The following is a 13,345-nucleotide window of genomic DNA, read 5'->3' as shown; positions in this document are numbered from 1 at the left end:
AGGAGTGAGTTGGGGGGAGCTGAGTGAGGTGGGAGTGAGTTAGACTCACAGACCCCAGCAGGCTGGCAGAGAGCTCCAAGCTCCCCCAGCCCTGCCCAACCAACCAGCCCATGGCACTCAGTGCCCAGCCAGCCTTGGCTCCAACCCCTCCAGCCACGGCCACTCCACCCCCTCCCTGGGCAGCCCATGCCAGTGCCAATCACTCTCTCTGCCAGCAGCTTCCTCCTCACAGCCAGCCCCAACCTGCCCTGCCACAGCTGCAGCCTGGGGCCCCTTCTGCTGCTGCTGCCTGCCTGGCACCAGAGCCCAACCCCACCTGGCTACAGCCTCCCTGCAGGCAGCTGCAGGCAGCAATCAGCTCTGCCCTGAGCCTCCTCTGCTGCAGGCTGCACCCCCCCAGCTCCCTCAGCCTCTCCTCACAGGGCTGTGCTCCAGGCCCCTCCCCAGCCTTGCTGCCCTTCTCTCAACACCTTCCAGCACCTCAGCAGCTCTCTGCAAGGGAGGAGCCCAGAGCTGGGCACAGCACTCCAGGGCTGGCCTGAGCAGTGCTGAGCACAGGGGCACAAGAACCTCCCTTGCTCCTGCTGCCCACACTGCTCCTCAGCCAGCCCAGGATGCCAGTGCCTCTGCTGCCCACCTGGGCACACTGCTGCCTCCTCTGCAGCTCCTCTCTCACACCACCCCCAGGGCCCTCTCTGCCTGCCTGTTCTCAGCCACTCAGTCCTCAGGTTGGGTGGGGCCGTGTGAGGTGCCCAGAGAAGGAGCTGGCACTGCTGGTGGGCAGCAAGTTCCCCAGGAGCCAGAAATGTGTCCTCATGGCCAAGGAGGGCAATGCTCTCCTGGGGTGCATTTAGAACTGGGTTGTCAGCAGGGTGAGAGAGGTTCTCCTCTGCTCTGCCCTGATGAAGCCACAGCTGGAGGGCAGGGTCCAGTTGTCAGCTCCCCAGTGCCAGAGGGGCAGGGAAGTGCTGGGCAGAGCCCAGAGGAGGCTGCAGAGCTGCTGAGGGGCCTGGAGCAGCTCTGGCAGGAGCAAAGGCTGAGAGCCTGCAGCAGAGCAGCCCCAGAGGGCAGCTGAGCAATGCTCAGCAACAGCTAAAGGAGCTGGGGGGGGCAAGAGGCTGGGGCCAGGCTCTTGTCAGTGGTGCCCAGGGACAGCACAAGGGGCAGAGGGCACAAAGTGGCAGCCAGGAGGGTGAAGAGGAGGAGGAACTCATTAGGTGTGAGGGTGCTGGAGGCCTGGAGCAGGCTGCCCAGAGAGGTTGTGGAGTCTCCTTGTGTGGAGAGCTTCCAGCCCCTGCCTGGGCACTGTGCTGCTGGGCAAGCTGCTGTGGCTGCCCTGCTTTAGCTTCCAGCCCCTGCCTGGGCACTGTGCTGCTGGGCAAGCTGCTGTGGCTGCCCTGCTTTAGCTTCCAAGCCCTGCCTGGGCACTGTGCTGCTGGGCAAGCTGCTGTGGGTGCCCTGCTTTAGCTTCCATGCCCTGCCTGGGCACTCTGCTGCTGGGCAAGCTGCTGTGGGTGCCCTGCTTTAGCTTCCAAGCCCTGCCTGGGCACTGTGCTGCTGGGCAAGCTGCTGTGGGTGCCCTGCTGGAGCAGGAGGCTTGGACTGGCTGAGCTCCAGAGCTGCCTTCCCACCCCTACCATGCAGGGATTCTGTGCTGCAGCTCCTGATGTTCTCAGGGCTGTGTTGTTTTAGGGGGAGGGCCTGGTCCTTCCTGGTGTGCTGCTGTCCACCTCTGCTGCCCACAGAGCAGTGCAGGCTCCTCGGGCTCCCAGCTCTGGCTCTGCCTTCCCACCACGATGTGAGGCTCTGGTTTTATGCAGGGAGCCCTCTCTGGAGGTGTATCCTCTCCTGACCTGGGCTGCAGGCCCTCTCCTGACCTTCAGCAGCATGTCCCAGCCCTTCCTCTCTTGGCACAGAGCTGCCCAGCGTCCTCCTCACTCCTGCTGGTTGCCTCCCCCTGCAGGCCTGAAGCTGCCAACGAGTTCTACGACGGTGACCACGACAACGACAAAGAGAGCGACGTGGAGATCTGAGGGGCTGCCAGGCTGGCCAGAGACAGGAGCCAGGCAGCCCTCCCTGGTGTATTTGACTGAAGGTGGTGGCAGCAGCAGCAGCAGAAAGGCCACCACCAGAGCTGGCTTCTGCTAGCTGGAGAGGCAGAGAGCAGTGAAAGGTTCGTCCTCGACGTCCCCAGCAGGTGGGGCAGTGCCAGCAGTCACTGCTCCGGGAGCTGGCAGTTCAGGCAGCACTGGAACCCTTGCTGCATCCTGGCTGGCAGCTGTGTCACTGCCTTCAGAGCCTTCAGTCACCTCCTGCAGCTCCCATCCAGGCTTCTGCCAGCGAGGTGGCACCTGGCCAGGTTGTCCCTGCTATCTCTGCCCCCCTCCAGCAGCAACCCCCAACCCAGCCCTCTCCATCCCTACCTTCTGCTCAGCTTCCCTCTGAAGCCTGTGCTTGAGAGTTGCTTCCTGCTGTCCTTTCTGCCCATCTGCTGCTCCACTGCTGGGGGAAAAGCACCTGAGAAGACCAGGCCCATGGTGGGAGAGGGCTTGGGGGCATCCCTGGAGCTGGGAGCAGCTTGATGGAGCAGGTTGGCAGCAGCTCTGCAGGGCCTTGGGGTGGTCATTCCCCTCCCTGCTCAGTTTTGTGTTCCCAGGAGAGTTCCACACCACCTGTGATGAGTTGGAGCCAACTGCCCTGCCAGAAGGGAGGCCAAGAGCCCTGTGGAGCAGAGGTCTGGCTGCCATGGGTGTCTGGGCACCTCTGGGGTGGCTTCCAGCTGCCTCTGGGCACCACCAGGGTGGCTTCCAAGGTCCTTGTGTGCATTAGCAAGAGGCCTGGGCTGCTGCTGGGAGCAGGACCCATTCCCTCCTGCTGGTAGCTTCTGCTCCTGGCTGAGAGAAGCTCTTCCTCCAGGTCCTCTCACCTTGCCCTCACCCAGCAGGGGAACTTCTCCTGCCCCTCCCAGACTTTTTGCTGCTCCATCCCCTGGTCTCTGTCACGGTTCTGAGGGTGCTGAGGGGAGGTGGGAGGGTTCCAGCCTCTGGCTGGCTGCTGCTGGGCTTGTCCCCTGGTGGCTGTGACCATTAAAGGCAGAGATTTTTCTTACCTGCCCTGGTGTTTGGCTGTTCCATGCTCACACTCCCCTGGCTCCTGTCCTCCCAGGGCTGGAGAACACAACAAGCAGGGCAGTGTCCTTCAGCACCTCCATGTGGGGAGGGGCATCAGCTCCTCAGAGGGTGCCCTGATGAGTCTTCAGCCTCTGCACCACCAGCAGAGCTCTGAATTCCCTGCCCAGGCTGCTGGGGATGCTTTGACTTGAGTGAAAGCTCTGTGAGAAGCTTGAGGGCTGCTTCCAGGGGCCTCTCCTGCAGTGGTTTTTCATCTCGGGGGGCCTCTGAGTTGCAGTTTCCATAAGGATCTGCTCCTTGCAGCTTCACTTTCACTGCCTGACAGAAGGGGTTGGGATGGGGACAGGAATCAGTGCAGCCTCAGCAGGTCTGCAGCTGGCACCAAGCTGTGTGGCACAGTTGAATCTCACTCTGCTGTGCTCCAAGGGAGGAAGGGCAGGAGCAAAGGAGCTCAGAGAGGGAGTCAGAAGCCCTGCAGCAGGGTCATAGCCCCAGGACTTCCCAGGTGGGCCCAGTGCTGTTTAACATCTTTGTCAGTGCCATGGACACAGCAATCAGTGCAGCCTCAGCAGTCTGCAGCTGGCACAGTCAACCTGCTAGAGGGGCAGGGATCCATCCAGAGGCACCTGCACAGGCTGCAGAGCTGTGCCCAGGCCAACCTCATGGCATTCAACAGGGAAGTGCTGGAGAGAGTCCAGAGGAGGCTGCAGAGCTGCTGAGGGGCCTGGAGCAGCTCTGGGAGCAGCAAAGGCTGAGAGCCTGCAGCAGAGCAGCCCCAGAGGGCAGCTGAGCAATGCTCAGCACCAGCTAAAGGAGCTGTGGGGGGCAGGAGGATCACAGAGCCTTAGAATCAGTCAAGGTTGGAAGGGACCTTGAGGATCGTCCAGTTCCAATCCCCTGTGCTACGGGCAGGGACACCCTACCCTAGAGCAGGCTGCCCACAGCCTCAGCCAGCCTGGCCTCAAACACCTGGCATGAGGCTTCCAGCACCTCCCTGGGCAGCCTGTGCCAGGCTCTCTGCACCCTCATGCTGAAGAGCATCTTCCTAACATCCAGCCTGACTCTTCCCCTTTCCAGCTTGGTTCCATCCCCCCCAGTCCTATCCCTACCTGACAACCTAAAAACTCCCTCCCGAGCTTTCTCGTTGCCCCCTTAGGCTGGGGCCAAACCCTTGGCAGCGCTGCCCAGGGACAGCACAAGGGGCAGAGGGCACCAAGTGGCACCCAGGAGGCTCCGTCTGCAGAGGAGGAGGAAGCCAAAGCGGGCGGGCAGGAGGCAGGGGCAGAGCTTTTGGGCTCCGAGCGGCTTTGGGGTTACTTTTTTCCCTCTTTCCCTGTTTTTGTTCTTCCTTTCGTCTCTCTTCCCCCAGCCCCAGCTCAGGCCGACCCCTTCTAGGACCCAGTGCTGGCGTTTCCCGCGCCCGTGGGGCGTGTCTTGGAGCGGCGTGGGGGGTGTGGCCGCTCATGAATATTCATGAGGCGGCCCCGCTGCTGTGCGCGGGCTGGGGTTGGGCATTCCCGAGGTGTTCCCGGCGGGATCTGGGTCTGCGGCTTCGCCCCTGCCTCCGAAGCCCCCCGTAAGTGATGGCCGAAGGATGTCAAAGCTTCTTTTGGGGGGGCTCGCTGGGGGTATCCCTGTTCAGAGGCTGTTTGGGGGTTCGGTGTGGAGCTGTGGGACCTGCTGCTTGCCGGCTCCGCTGAAACCTTCCTGCCGCTCCGCTCGGGGGTTGCCTTTCCCCCTCAAACGCTCATTTGCGGGAGAGCCCAGGAGCGCCGAGCCCACCCCAGGGTGATGCTGCGCTGGGACCGAGCCTCAGCCCAACTCGGGGTGATGCTGCGCTGGGATCCAGCCTCAGCCCAACTCGGGGTGATGCTTAGCCGGGACCGAGCCTCAGCCCACTCTGGGTGATGCTGCGCTGGGATCCAGCCTCAGCTCAACTCGGGGTGATGCTGCTCTGGGATCCAGCCTCAGCCCACTCTGGGTGATGCTTAGCTGGGATCCAGCCTCAGCCCACTCTGGGTGATGCTTAGCTGGGATCCAGCCTCAGCTCAACTCGGGGTGATGCTGCTCTGGGATCCAGCCTCAGCCCACTCTGGGTGATGCTTAGCTGGGATCCAGCCTCAGCCCAACTCTGGGTGATGCTTAGCTGGGACCGAGCCTCAGCCCAACTCGGGGTGATGCTGCGCTGGGTTGGGACTGAGCCTCAGCCCAACTCGGGGTGATGCTGCTCTGGGACCGAGCCTCAGACCACTCGGGGTGATGCTTAGCTGGGACTGAGCCTCAGTCCGCTCTGGGTGATGCTGGGCTGGGACCGAGCCTCAGCCCACCCTGGGTGATGCTGGGCTGGGACCGAGCCTCAGCCCAGGCTCCCCACATCTCCGCGCAACGCCGAGCAGGGCTGTAGGTTCCTGCTGGCAGCTGCCGGCTGATGGATGAGCTGAAAATCCCACCCCTGGAAGCTCACTAAAGTTCCACCTGCGCCTGCCAGGACCTGAGGCTGGCATCGTGGGGGGATTCCCAGGATTCGGAGGTGGTGGCGGAGGAGAGGGAGCGAAAGGCTGGGAGCAAGCAGGGCTCTGCTCACTGCTCGCTGCTCTTTGTGCTCCTCATTGTCCTGCGGCCGTTGGGATTTGGCGGTTAATGAGGCTGTTAGAAGCGATTGGTCCTCCGGGCTGGGCTGAGCCTTTGTCCTCTCCAAGGAGGGGCAGCAATGCTGAGGGCTGCCTGAGCTTTAGCCTCCTGACTGCCTTCCTTTGGAAGTTTCCAACCTCCCTCTTTTGAAGGAGTTTTGTTGCCTCGCTGGAGGCTTTGGATGGGGAAGGACCTCCAAAGCTCATCCACTGCCCTCCTGCTGCAGCCAGCAGGGACAGCTGCAGCTAGGGCAGGCTGCTGGCAGCCCCCAACAGCCTCACCTGGGATAGGGCAGCTGCCACCTTGCTGGGCAACCTGGGCCAGGTTCCTCCTCCATAGACTCACAGATCCCAGCAGGTTGGCAAAGAGCTGCAAGCTGCCCCAGCCCAGCCTGGCACCCAGCCCTGCCCAACCAACCAGCCCATGGCACTCAGTGCCCAGCCAGCCTTGGCTCCAACCCCTCCAGCCACGGCCACTCCACCCCCTCCCTGGGCAGCCCATTCCAGTGCCAATCACTCTCTCTGCCAGCAGCTTCCTCCTCACAGCCAGCCCCAACCTGCCCTGCCACAGCTGCAGCCTGGGGCCCCTTCTGCTGCTGCTGCCTGCCTGGCACCAGAGCCCAACCCCACCTGGCTACAGCCTCCCTGCAGGCAGCTGCAGGCAGCAATCAGCTCTGCCCTGAGCCTCCTCTGCTGCAGGCTGCACCCCCCCAGCTCCCTCAGCCTCTCCTCACAGGGCTCTGCTCCAGGCCCCTCCCCAGCCTTGCTGCCCTTCTCTCAACACCTTCCAGCACCTCAGCAGCTCTCTGCAAGGGAGGAGCCCAGAGCTGGGGTTGGCAGGGAGCTCTGCTCTGCTCTTCTGCTCCCAATTGTGGCTCAGTGGGACCTCTTCTGCCCTGCTGCAGGCTGGCACCGTCCCTTCCTTCAGCTCATGGAAGGAGGGCATCAAGTCCCCAAAAGGTGCCACAGGTCTCCTGCTTGCAAGGAGGGAAGGTAGCAACATCTTGGGAAGGGAAGGATGAGGCTTGGAGCTACACCTGACCACCCAGGGCATGCTTCAGGGTGGTTCTCTGTTTGCTTTGGGCAGCTGAGCCCAAAGTGACCCCCGGGGATGTTCTTTGGTTCTGCTTCAGGTGGAGAGGCTGAAAGAAGAGCCTGGAGACACCCCAAGGGCAACTCTTCTCCTCCTGCCAGCAGCTTCATCTCCAGGCAGCCCAGAGAGCATCCAGCCAGCAGCACTGACTGCTGCTGGAGACATCCCAGCAGCTGCTCCCCTGCCAGGGCATGCTGGCATCCCACCACCTGCAGCAGGAAAGGTCTTCTCCCTCCTCCCCTTGGCTTCAGACCCAGGACAGCCTCTGCCACTCCACTGCTTCCCTGGGGACTGCCTCCAAGGAAGCTTCTCAGCAGCCATGGAGCTGGGAGGGCCACGCTGAGCTCAGGTAGGACCTACCTCCTGCAGGCCACCTTACCCCATGCTCTTTCTCCTCCAGCTTCTCCTTTCCCTTTGGGTCTCCTCTCCTCACCCCACCCTGGCTGGGGGCTCTCATGGCCCTGCCTGCAGCACTCTGCAGGAGGTTCATTTTCTGCAGCAGGAGATGAGTTCAGCTTGGCCTTGGTGTGCAGAGAGGGCAGGGAGGGCACACAGGGAGCTGAAGGGACTGACCCACCCAGCACATGCAGGAGGCCTGGCTTGTGGGGGCATAGGATCATAGAATGGACCAGAGAGCTCTGAGTTCCCCCAGCCCAGCCTAGCTCCCAGCCCTGCCCAACCAACCAGCCCATGGCACTCAGTGCCCAACCTAGCCCCCAGCCCTGCCCAACCAACCAGCCCATGGCACTCAGTGCCCAGCCTAGCACCCAGCCCTGCCCAACCAACCAGACCATGGCACTCAGTGCCCAACCTAGCCCCCAGCCCTGCCCAACCAACCAGCCCATGGCACTCAGTGCCCAACCTAGCACCCAGCCCTGCCCAACCAACCAGCCCATGGCACTCAGTGCCCAACCTAGCACCCAGCCCTGCCCAACCAACCAGACCATGGCACTCAGTGCCCAGCCAGCCTTGGCTCCAACTCCTCCAGCCACAGCCACTCCACCCCCTCCCTGGGCAGCCCATTCCAATGCCAATCACTCTCTCTGCCAGCAGCTTCCTCCTCACATCCTCAGCAGCACCCCCAGGGCCCTCTCTGCCTGCCTGCTCTCAGCCCCTCTGGCCCCAGCCTGCAGTGCTGCTTGGGCTTCTCGTGGCCAAAGTGCACAACCTGCCCTTGACCTGCTTCAGTCTCCTGCCCTTGGCCTCTGCCCACCCATGCAGCCTGCCCAGGTCCCTCTGCAGGGCTCTGCTCCCCTCCAGCAGCTCCACACTGCTCCTAGCTTGGTGCCAGCTGCACACTCACTGCTGCTACACTCAGTCCCCTGGTGCAGGATGCTGGCATGTGCCACCCTCTGCCACCCTGGAAGGAGACCTGGGACAGAAGGAGCCTACCTGAAAGAACCATTTGGGTGTCTCTGCAGCTGGAGGGGGGGAGCTGGATCCTGAGCTGGGGCTGCTGGGGACAGCTCAGGTGGCACTCAGGGTGTCATGGGGTCCCAGCATGGGTTGGGTTGGAAGGAACATCAAGCATCCTCCAGTCCCAACCCCTGCCACAGGCAGGGACACCTCCACCAGCCCAAGCTGCTCAGGGCCTCAGCCAGCCTGGCTGCTGCAGCAGAGTGAGTGCTGCTAGGCCCCATGGCTCACAGTTAGAGAGGTCCCCAAGATGGTCTTTTGGCAGCTGGGTGCCAGCAGAGCTGCCATGGGGCACCAGCTGGCACCTGACTCTCTTGGCACTGCTGCAGCTCTGTGTCCCTGCTGCAGAGCCTGTCCCAGGGAGCTTCCAGAGCCAAGGCTGGCATGTTTTGGGGAGCAGAGTCTTGGTTGTGCTCTGGGACAGATCTGCTCTGTCCCAGCTGCTGGGTTAGGAGGGCACAGCCCAGCAGAGACATCTACTCAAGGCTTAGAATCATAGAATCAGTCAGGGCTGGAAGGGACCACAAGGATCAGCCAGTTCCAACCCCTCTGTGCCATGGGCAGGGACACCTCCCACTAGAACAGGTCACTCCAGGCCTCATCCAGCCTGGTCCTGAACACCTACAGGGAGGTTGTGGAGCACAGAAGCACCCAATGTGATCTTTGATCACATTGGGTGCTTCTGTGCTCCACAGCCTCCCTGGGCAACCTGTGCCAGTGTCTCAGCACCCTCAACCTGTGCCAGCCTCTCACCACTCTCACCCTGTAGCCCCCTGAAGGTACTGGAAGGTTGCTCTGAGGTGAAGTTCCCCCTGCAGTGAGCTGCTTTGTTTGTGGGCAGGAGAGCAGGAGCTTGGGATACTTCTAGAGCACAGAATGAGCAGGAGCTTGTGTGGATGAGCATCAGTTGGTGGGACTCTCTCCATCCCCTCTTTGCCCTGAGGATCCTCTCTCCATCCCCTCTTCGCCCTGAGGATCCTCTCTCCTTCCCCTCTTTGTCCTGAGGATCCTCTCTCCATCCCCTCTTTGTCCTGAGGATCCTCTCTCCATCCCCTCTTTGCCCTGAGGATCCTCTCTCCATCCCCTCTTTGCCCTGAGGATCCTCTCTCCTTCCCCTCTTTGTCCTGAGGATCCTCTCTCCTTCCCTTCTTTGTCCTGAGGATCCTCTCTCCAATCCCTCTTTGCCCTCAGGATCCTCTCTCCACTCTCTCTTTGCCCTGAGGATCCTCTCTCCGTCCCCTCTTTGCCCTGAGGATCCTCTCTCCACTCTCTCTTTGCCCTGAGGATCCTCTCTCCATCCCCTCTTTCTCCTGAGGATCCTCTCTCCATCCCCTCTTTGCCCTGAGGATCCTCTCTCCATCCCTTCTTTGCCCTGAGGATTCCCTCTCCATCCCCTCTTTGCCCTGAGGACCCTCTCTCCATCCCCTCTTTCTCCTGAGGATCCTCTCTGAATCCCCTCTTTCTCCTGAGGATCCTCTCTCCATCCCCTCTTTCTCCTGAGGATCCTCTCTCCATCCCCTCTTTCTCCTGAGGATCCTCTCTGCATCCCCTCTTTGCCCTGAGGATCCTCTCTCCATCCCCTCTTTGCCCTCAGGATCCTCTCTCCATCCCCTCTTTGCCCTCAGGATCCTCTCTCCACTCCCTCTTTGCCCTGAGGATCCTCTCTCCTTGCCCCCTCTCTGCTGACAGCCACCCCTCAGCCACCCCTCCACCCCCTCTCCCTGGTGAGGAGCCTCTCCCTGGTGAGGCTGCTCTCTCTGAGGTGAGACCCATCTCTTCCTGCCCTCCCTCCCGTGAGGATCCACTCCACCTCCCCTCTCCAAGGTGAGGATCACCTCTCCAGACCCTTTCTGCTGAGGCTGCTCTCTCTCAGGTTAAGGTCTCCTCTCCCTCCCCTCTGCTGAGGATCACTTCTCAATTCCCTTTCAGGTCCCTCCCACCTCTCCATCCCCTCTCTCTCAGGAGGATCCCCTCTCTTCTCCCTCTCCAGCCCCACTCAGCTGAGGACTCCCACTCCAGCCCTCTCTCAGCTGATCTCTGTCTTCCTTCTCTCAGGTGAGATCTTCTCTCCACCCCCTCTTTGGTGAGGATCCTCTCCCTCCCCTTTCAGGTGAGGATCTTCTCTCTCCCTCCCCTCTCTCAGGTGAGGATCTTCTCTCTCCCTCCCCTCTCTCAGCTGAGGATCTCCTCTCCCTCCCCTCTCTCAGGTGAGGATCCTCTCTCTTCCTCCCCTCTCTCAGGTGTGGATCCTCTCTCTCCCTCTCCTCTCTCAGGTGTGGATCCTCTCTCTTCCTCCCCTCTCTCAGGTGAGGATCCTCTCTCTCCCTCCCCTCTCTCAGGTGAGGATCTTCTCTCTCCCTCCCCTCTCTCAGGTGAGGATCTTCTCTCTCCCTCCCCTCTCTCAGCTGAGGATCTCCTCTCCCTCCCCTCTCTCAGGTGAGGATCCTCTCTCTTCCTTCCCTCTCTCAGGTGAGGATCCTCTCTCTTCCTCCCCTCTCTCAGGTGTGGATCCTCTCTCTCCCTCCCCTCTCTCAGGTGAGGATCCTCTCTCTCCCTCCCCTCTCTCAGGTGAGGATCCTCTCTCTCCCCTCCCTCTCTCAGGTGAGGATCCTCTCTCTCCCTCCCCTCTCTCAGGTGAGGATCCTCTCTCTCCCCTCCCTCTCTCAGGTGAGGATCCTCTCTCTCCCTCCCCTCTCTCAGGTGAGGATCTCCTCTCCCTCCCCTCTCTCAGCTGAGGATCTCCTCTCCCTGGTGACACTCACCTCTTGACCCCTTCTCCCTCTCCCTGCTGCAGATCACTTGTCCATCCTCTCTCTCTGCTCCAGGATCAACTCTGCATCCCCTCTCACAAGTGAGCATCACCTCCCCCTCCCTTCTCTGTGATGAGGATCCCCTCTTCATCCCCTCTCAGGTGACAATCAGCTCTTCATCCTCTGTCTGCAGTGAAGATCACTTCTCCTTTCCCCATTTCTCCTGGAGATCACTTCTTCCTCTCTTCTCCCTGGGCAGGATCACTTCTCTATGCCCTCCTGGTGAGCATCCCCTCTCCCTGCTGTGCTAGTTTGAAGCAAGCTAGAATGTTTTGGTACAAGAACTAGATAACGGGCAGTGAAATGAAAAACAATTGATGTCAACTTCTCTCACAGTCACGCTGAGAACTCTGGGAAGAAGAAGAAAACATTCTCCATTTTGTTTCTCACTCTTGCTTTGGCCTTAGACCTGGTCACATCTCATTAACCCTGCTCCTACTAACCTTGCTCCCTAACCTCTTGGCTGCACCTCTTTTCTTCCTGAGAACTGGGGTAAGGTTGAGAGGGCCGGGGGGAGGTGTTGGGGTGGTTTGAGAGCCCCTCCTGGGGACTCAGGTTTCTGGGAGGGGAGTTGTGCTTTTGTATTGTTTATCCTTTGTATATTTCTGTATATAATTGTATATAACTGTATATATTGTAAATAGCTGCTTGTAAATTCTGCTAGCTGTAAATAAATTGCTTCATCTATATTCCCAGAGGCCGTCTGAGTTAGCTGGGGCAAATACAAAGTGTGGGAGGGGTGGGGTAACCCCCAAACCATCACATTTTTAATTGGCGCCCAACGTGGGGCTAGATATTTCAGTGAGTGGAAATTAGCAGCTGGGACCACTCACTAAGGAGAGTGGAGTGGACAAACACCTAGCAAGTCCTCTTGGTAGGGTTAGCTTGTGGACACGCCTTTTGTTGGCTGTGGCTATGAGATATCCTTCCCGAGATGATTTGCCATGGGCTGCCAAGAAGTGGAACACCGTTGAGCAGGGAATTAAGCTTCTGAAGGAGTTTGCTGTGAAGGAAGTGCTTTATGGAGATCATGGCACTCATGAGCCTGATGATATTCCTTTGGGAACAGGTCTCATGAAGAAGCTCATTAAGCTTGCTCCTTCATCCTATGCTAACATCTTGGCCAGTAAATTTCTAGCAAGGAGTGATAATGGAAGATCTTTCACTGTTGGTGAATTCACTGACCAGCTCAGGCAGATTGAGGACAGCTTGTCACATTCTGGTATAATCTGTGCCATAAAGACTATGACTACAGAGCTTAAAGATGGTATAAGAGATGGCATTAAGGAGAGCATGAAAGAACTGAAGGAGGATCTTACAACCTCAATTTCCAATCTGGTAAAAGATACCGTTCCTGCATCATCTGAATGGGTGCATGTTTCTGCAGTCAGGAACAGACGCCCACCTCCTGCAAGGCAATTCCAGCCCAGGAGGAGACAAATTCCCCCCAGACAGCAGCAATCACGTGCGTCACTGTGGATACTTCTGCGTGACACATACGGTGAGAACATGAACAAATGGGATGGTAAACCTACTTCAGCTCTTTCAAAGAGAGTCAGGGATCTGCAGAGTGGCAGAAACAGAGGCAGCAATGCCAGGAAAGTAGCTGTCACTTCTTCAGCTCCTGAGAGCAACTGCAATTGTTCCAACAGTTGCAATTTCTCTCACAACAACACCAATCATTGTGTACACCCCACATGCCATGTTCAGCATTAGGGGTGCCCTGCCTCCAGCCAGGAGGAGGAAAGGGATAGTGGAGAGAACCGAATCTATTGGAATGTATTCATTAGGTGGCCTGGCAGTTCAAGAGTTCGGAAATACAGGGCTTTAGTTGACACAGGTGCTCAGTGTACTTTATTGCCATCTAATTGCAAGGGGACAGAGTCCATTTCTATCTTTGGAATCACTGGTGGATCTCAAGAGTTAACTAAGATACAGGCTGAGATCAGTTTAACTGGTAAAGAGTGGAAGACACATACTATTGTAACTGGTCCTGATGCGCCTTGCATTTTGGGAATTGACTTTTGAGACAAGGTTGTTTCAAAGATCCTAAGGGTCATAAATGGGCTTTTGGAATAGCATCTGTAGAGATTGAGGATGATAAATTGAAATTGTCTATTAGACCTGAACTTTCTGATGAATCTGCAGTTGTGGGACATCATGACATAGAGGACCTGGAAGTGCCAATTGCAACTCAAACTGTTCATCATAGGCAGTACAGAACTAACCGTGACTCTTTGTTGCCCATTCATCAGCTGATTCGTC

The 13,345-nt window shown here is 59.0% G+C and overlaps 1 protein-coding gene across 1 annotated transcript in view; it reads left to right on the top strand.

The window, feature by feature from the left end:
* The window catches only part of HDAC3 (histone deacetylase 3), a 32,538-nt gene extending 29,430 nt beyond the window's left edge, over positions 1 to 3,108 (top strand). Inside the window, exon 15 of the mRNA XM_064161458.1 lies at positions 1,964 to 3,108. Coding sequence (XP_064017528.1) covers positions 1,964 to 2,033 — 70 coding nt within the window. The 3' untranslated portion in view covers positions 2,034 to 3,108. The remainder of the gene's footprint in view (positions 1 to 1,963) is intronic.
* Positions 3,109 to 13,345: the final 10,237 nt, after the last annotated feature.

Source organism: Pogoniulus pusillus, chromosome 22 (assembly GCF_015220805.1).
Source record: "Pogoniulus pusillus isolate bPogPus1 chromosome 22, bPogPus1.pri, whole genome shotgun sequence".
In the NCBI taxonomy this organism is placed as follows: domain Eukaryota; kingdom Metazoa; phylum Chordata; class Aves; order Piciformes; family Lybiidae; genus Pogoniulus; species Pogoniulus pusillus.
Note: the sequence above shows the minus strand (reverse complement) of the source record. Positions and strands in the feature narration are given on the sequence as shown.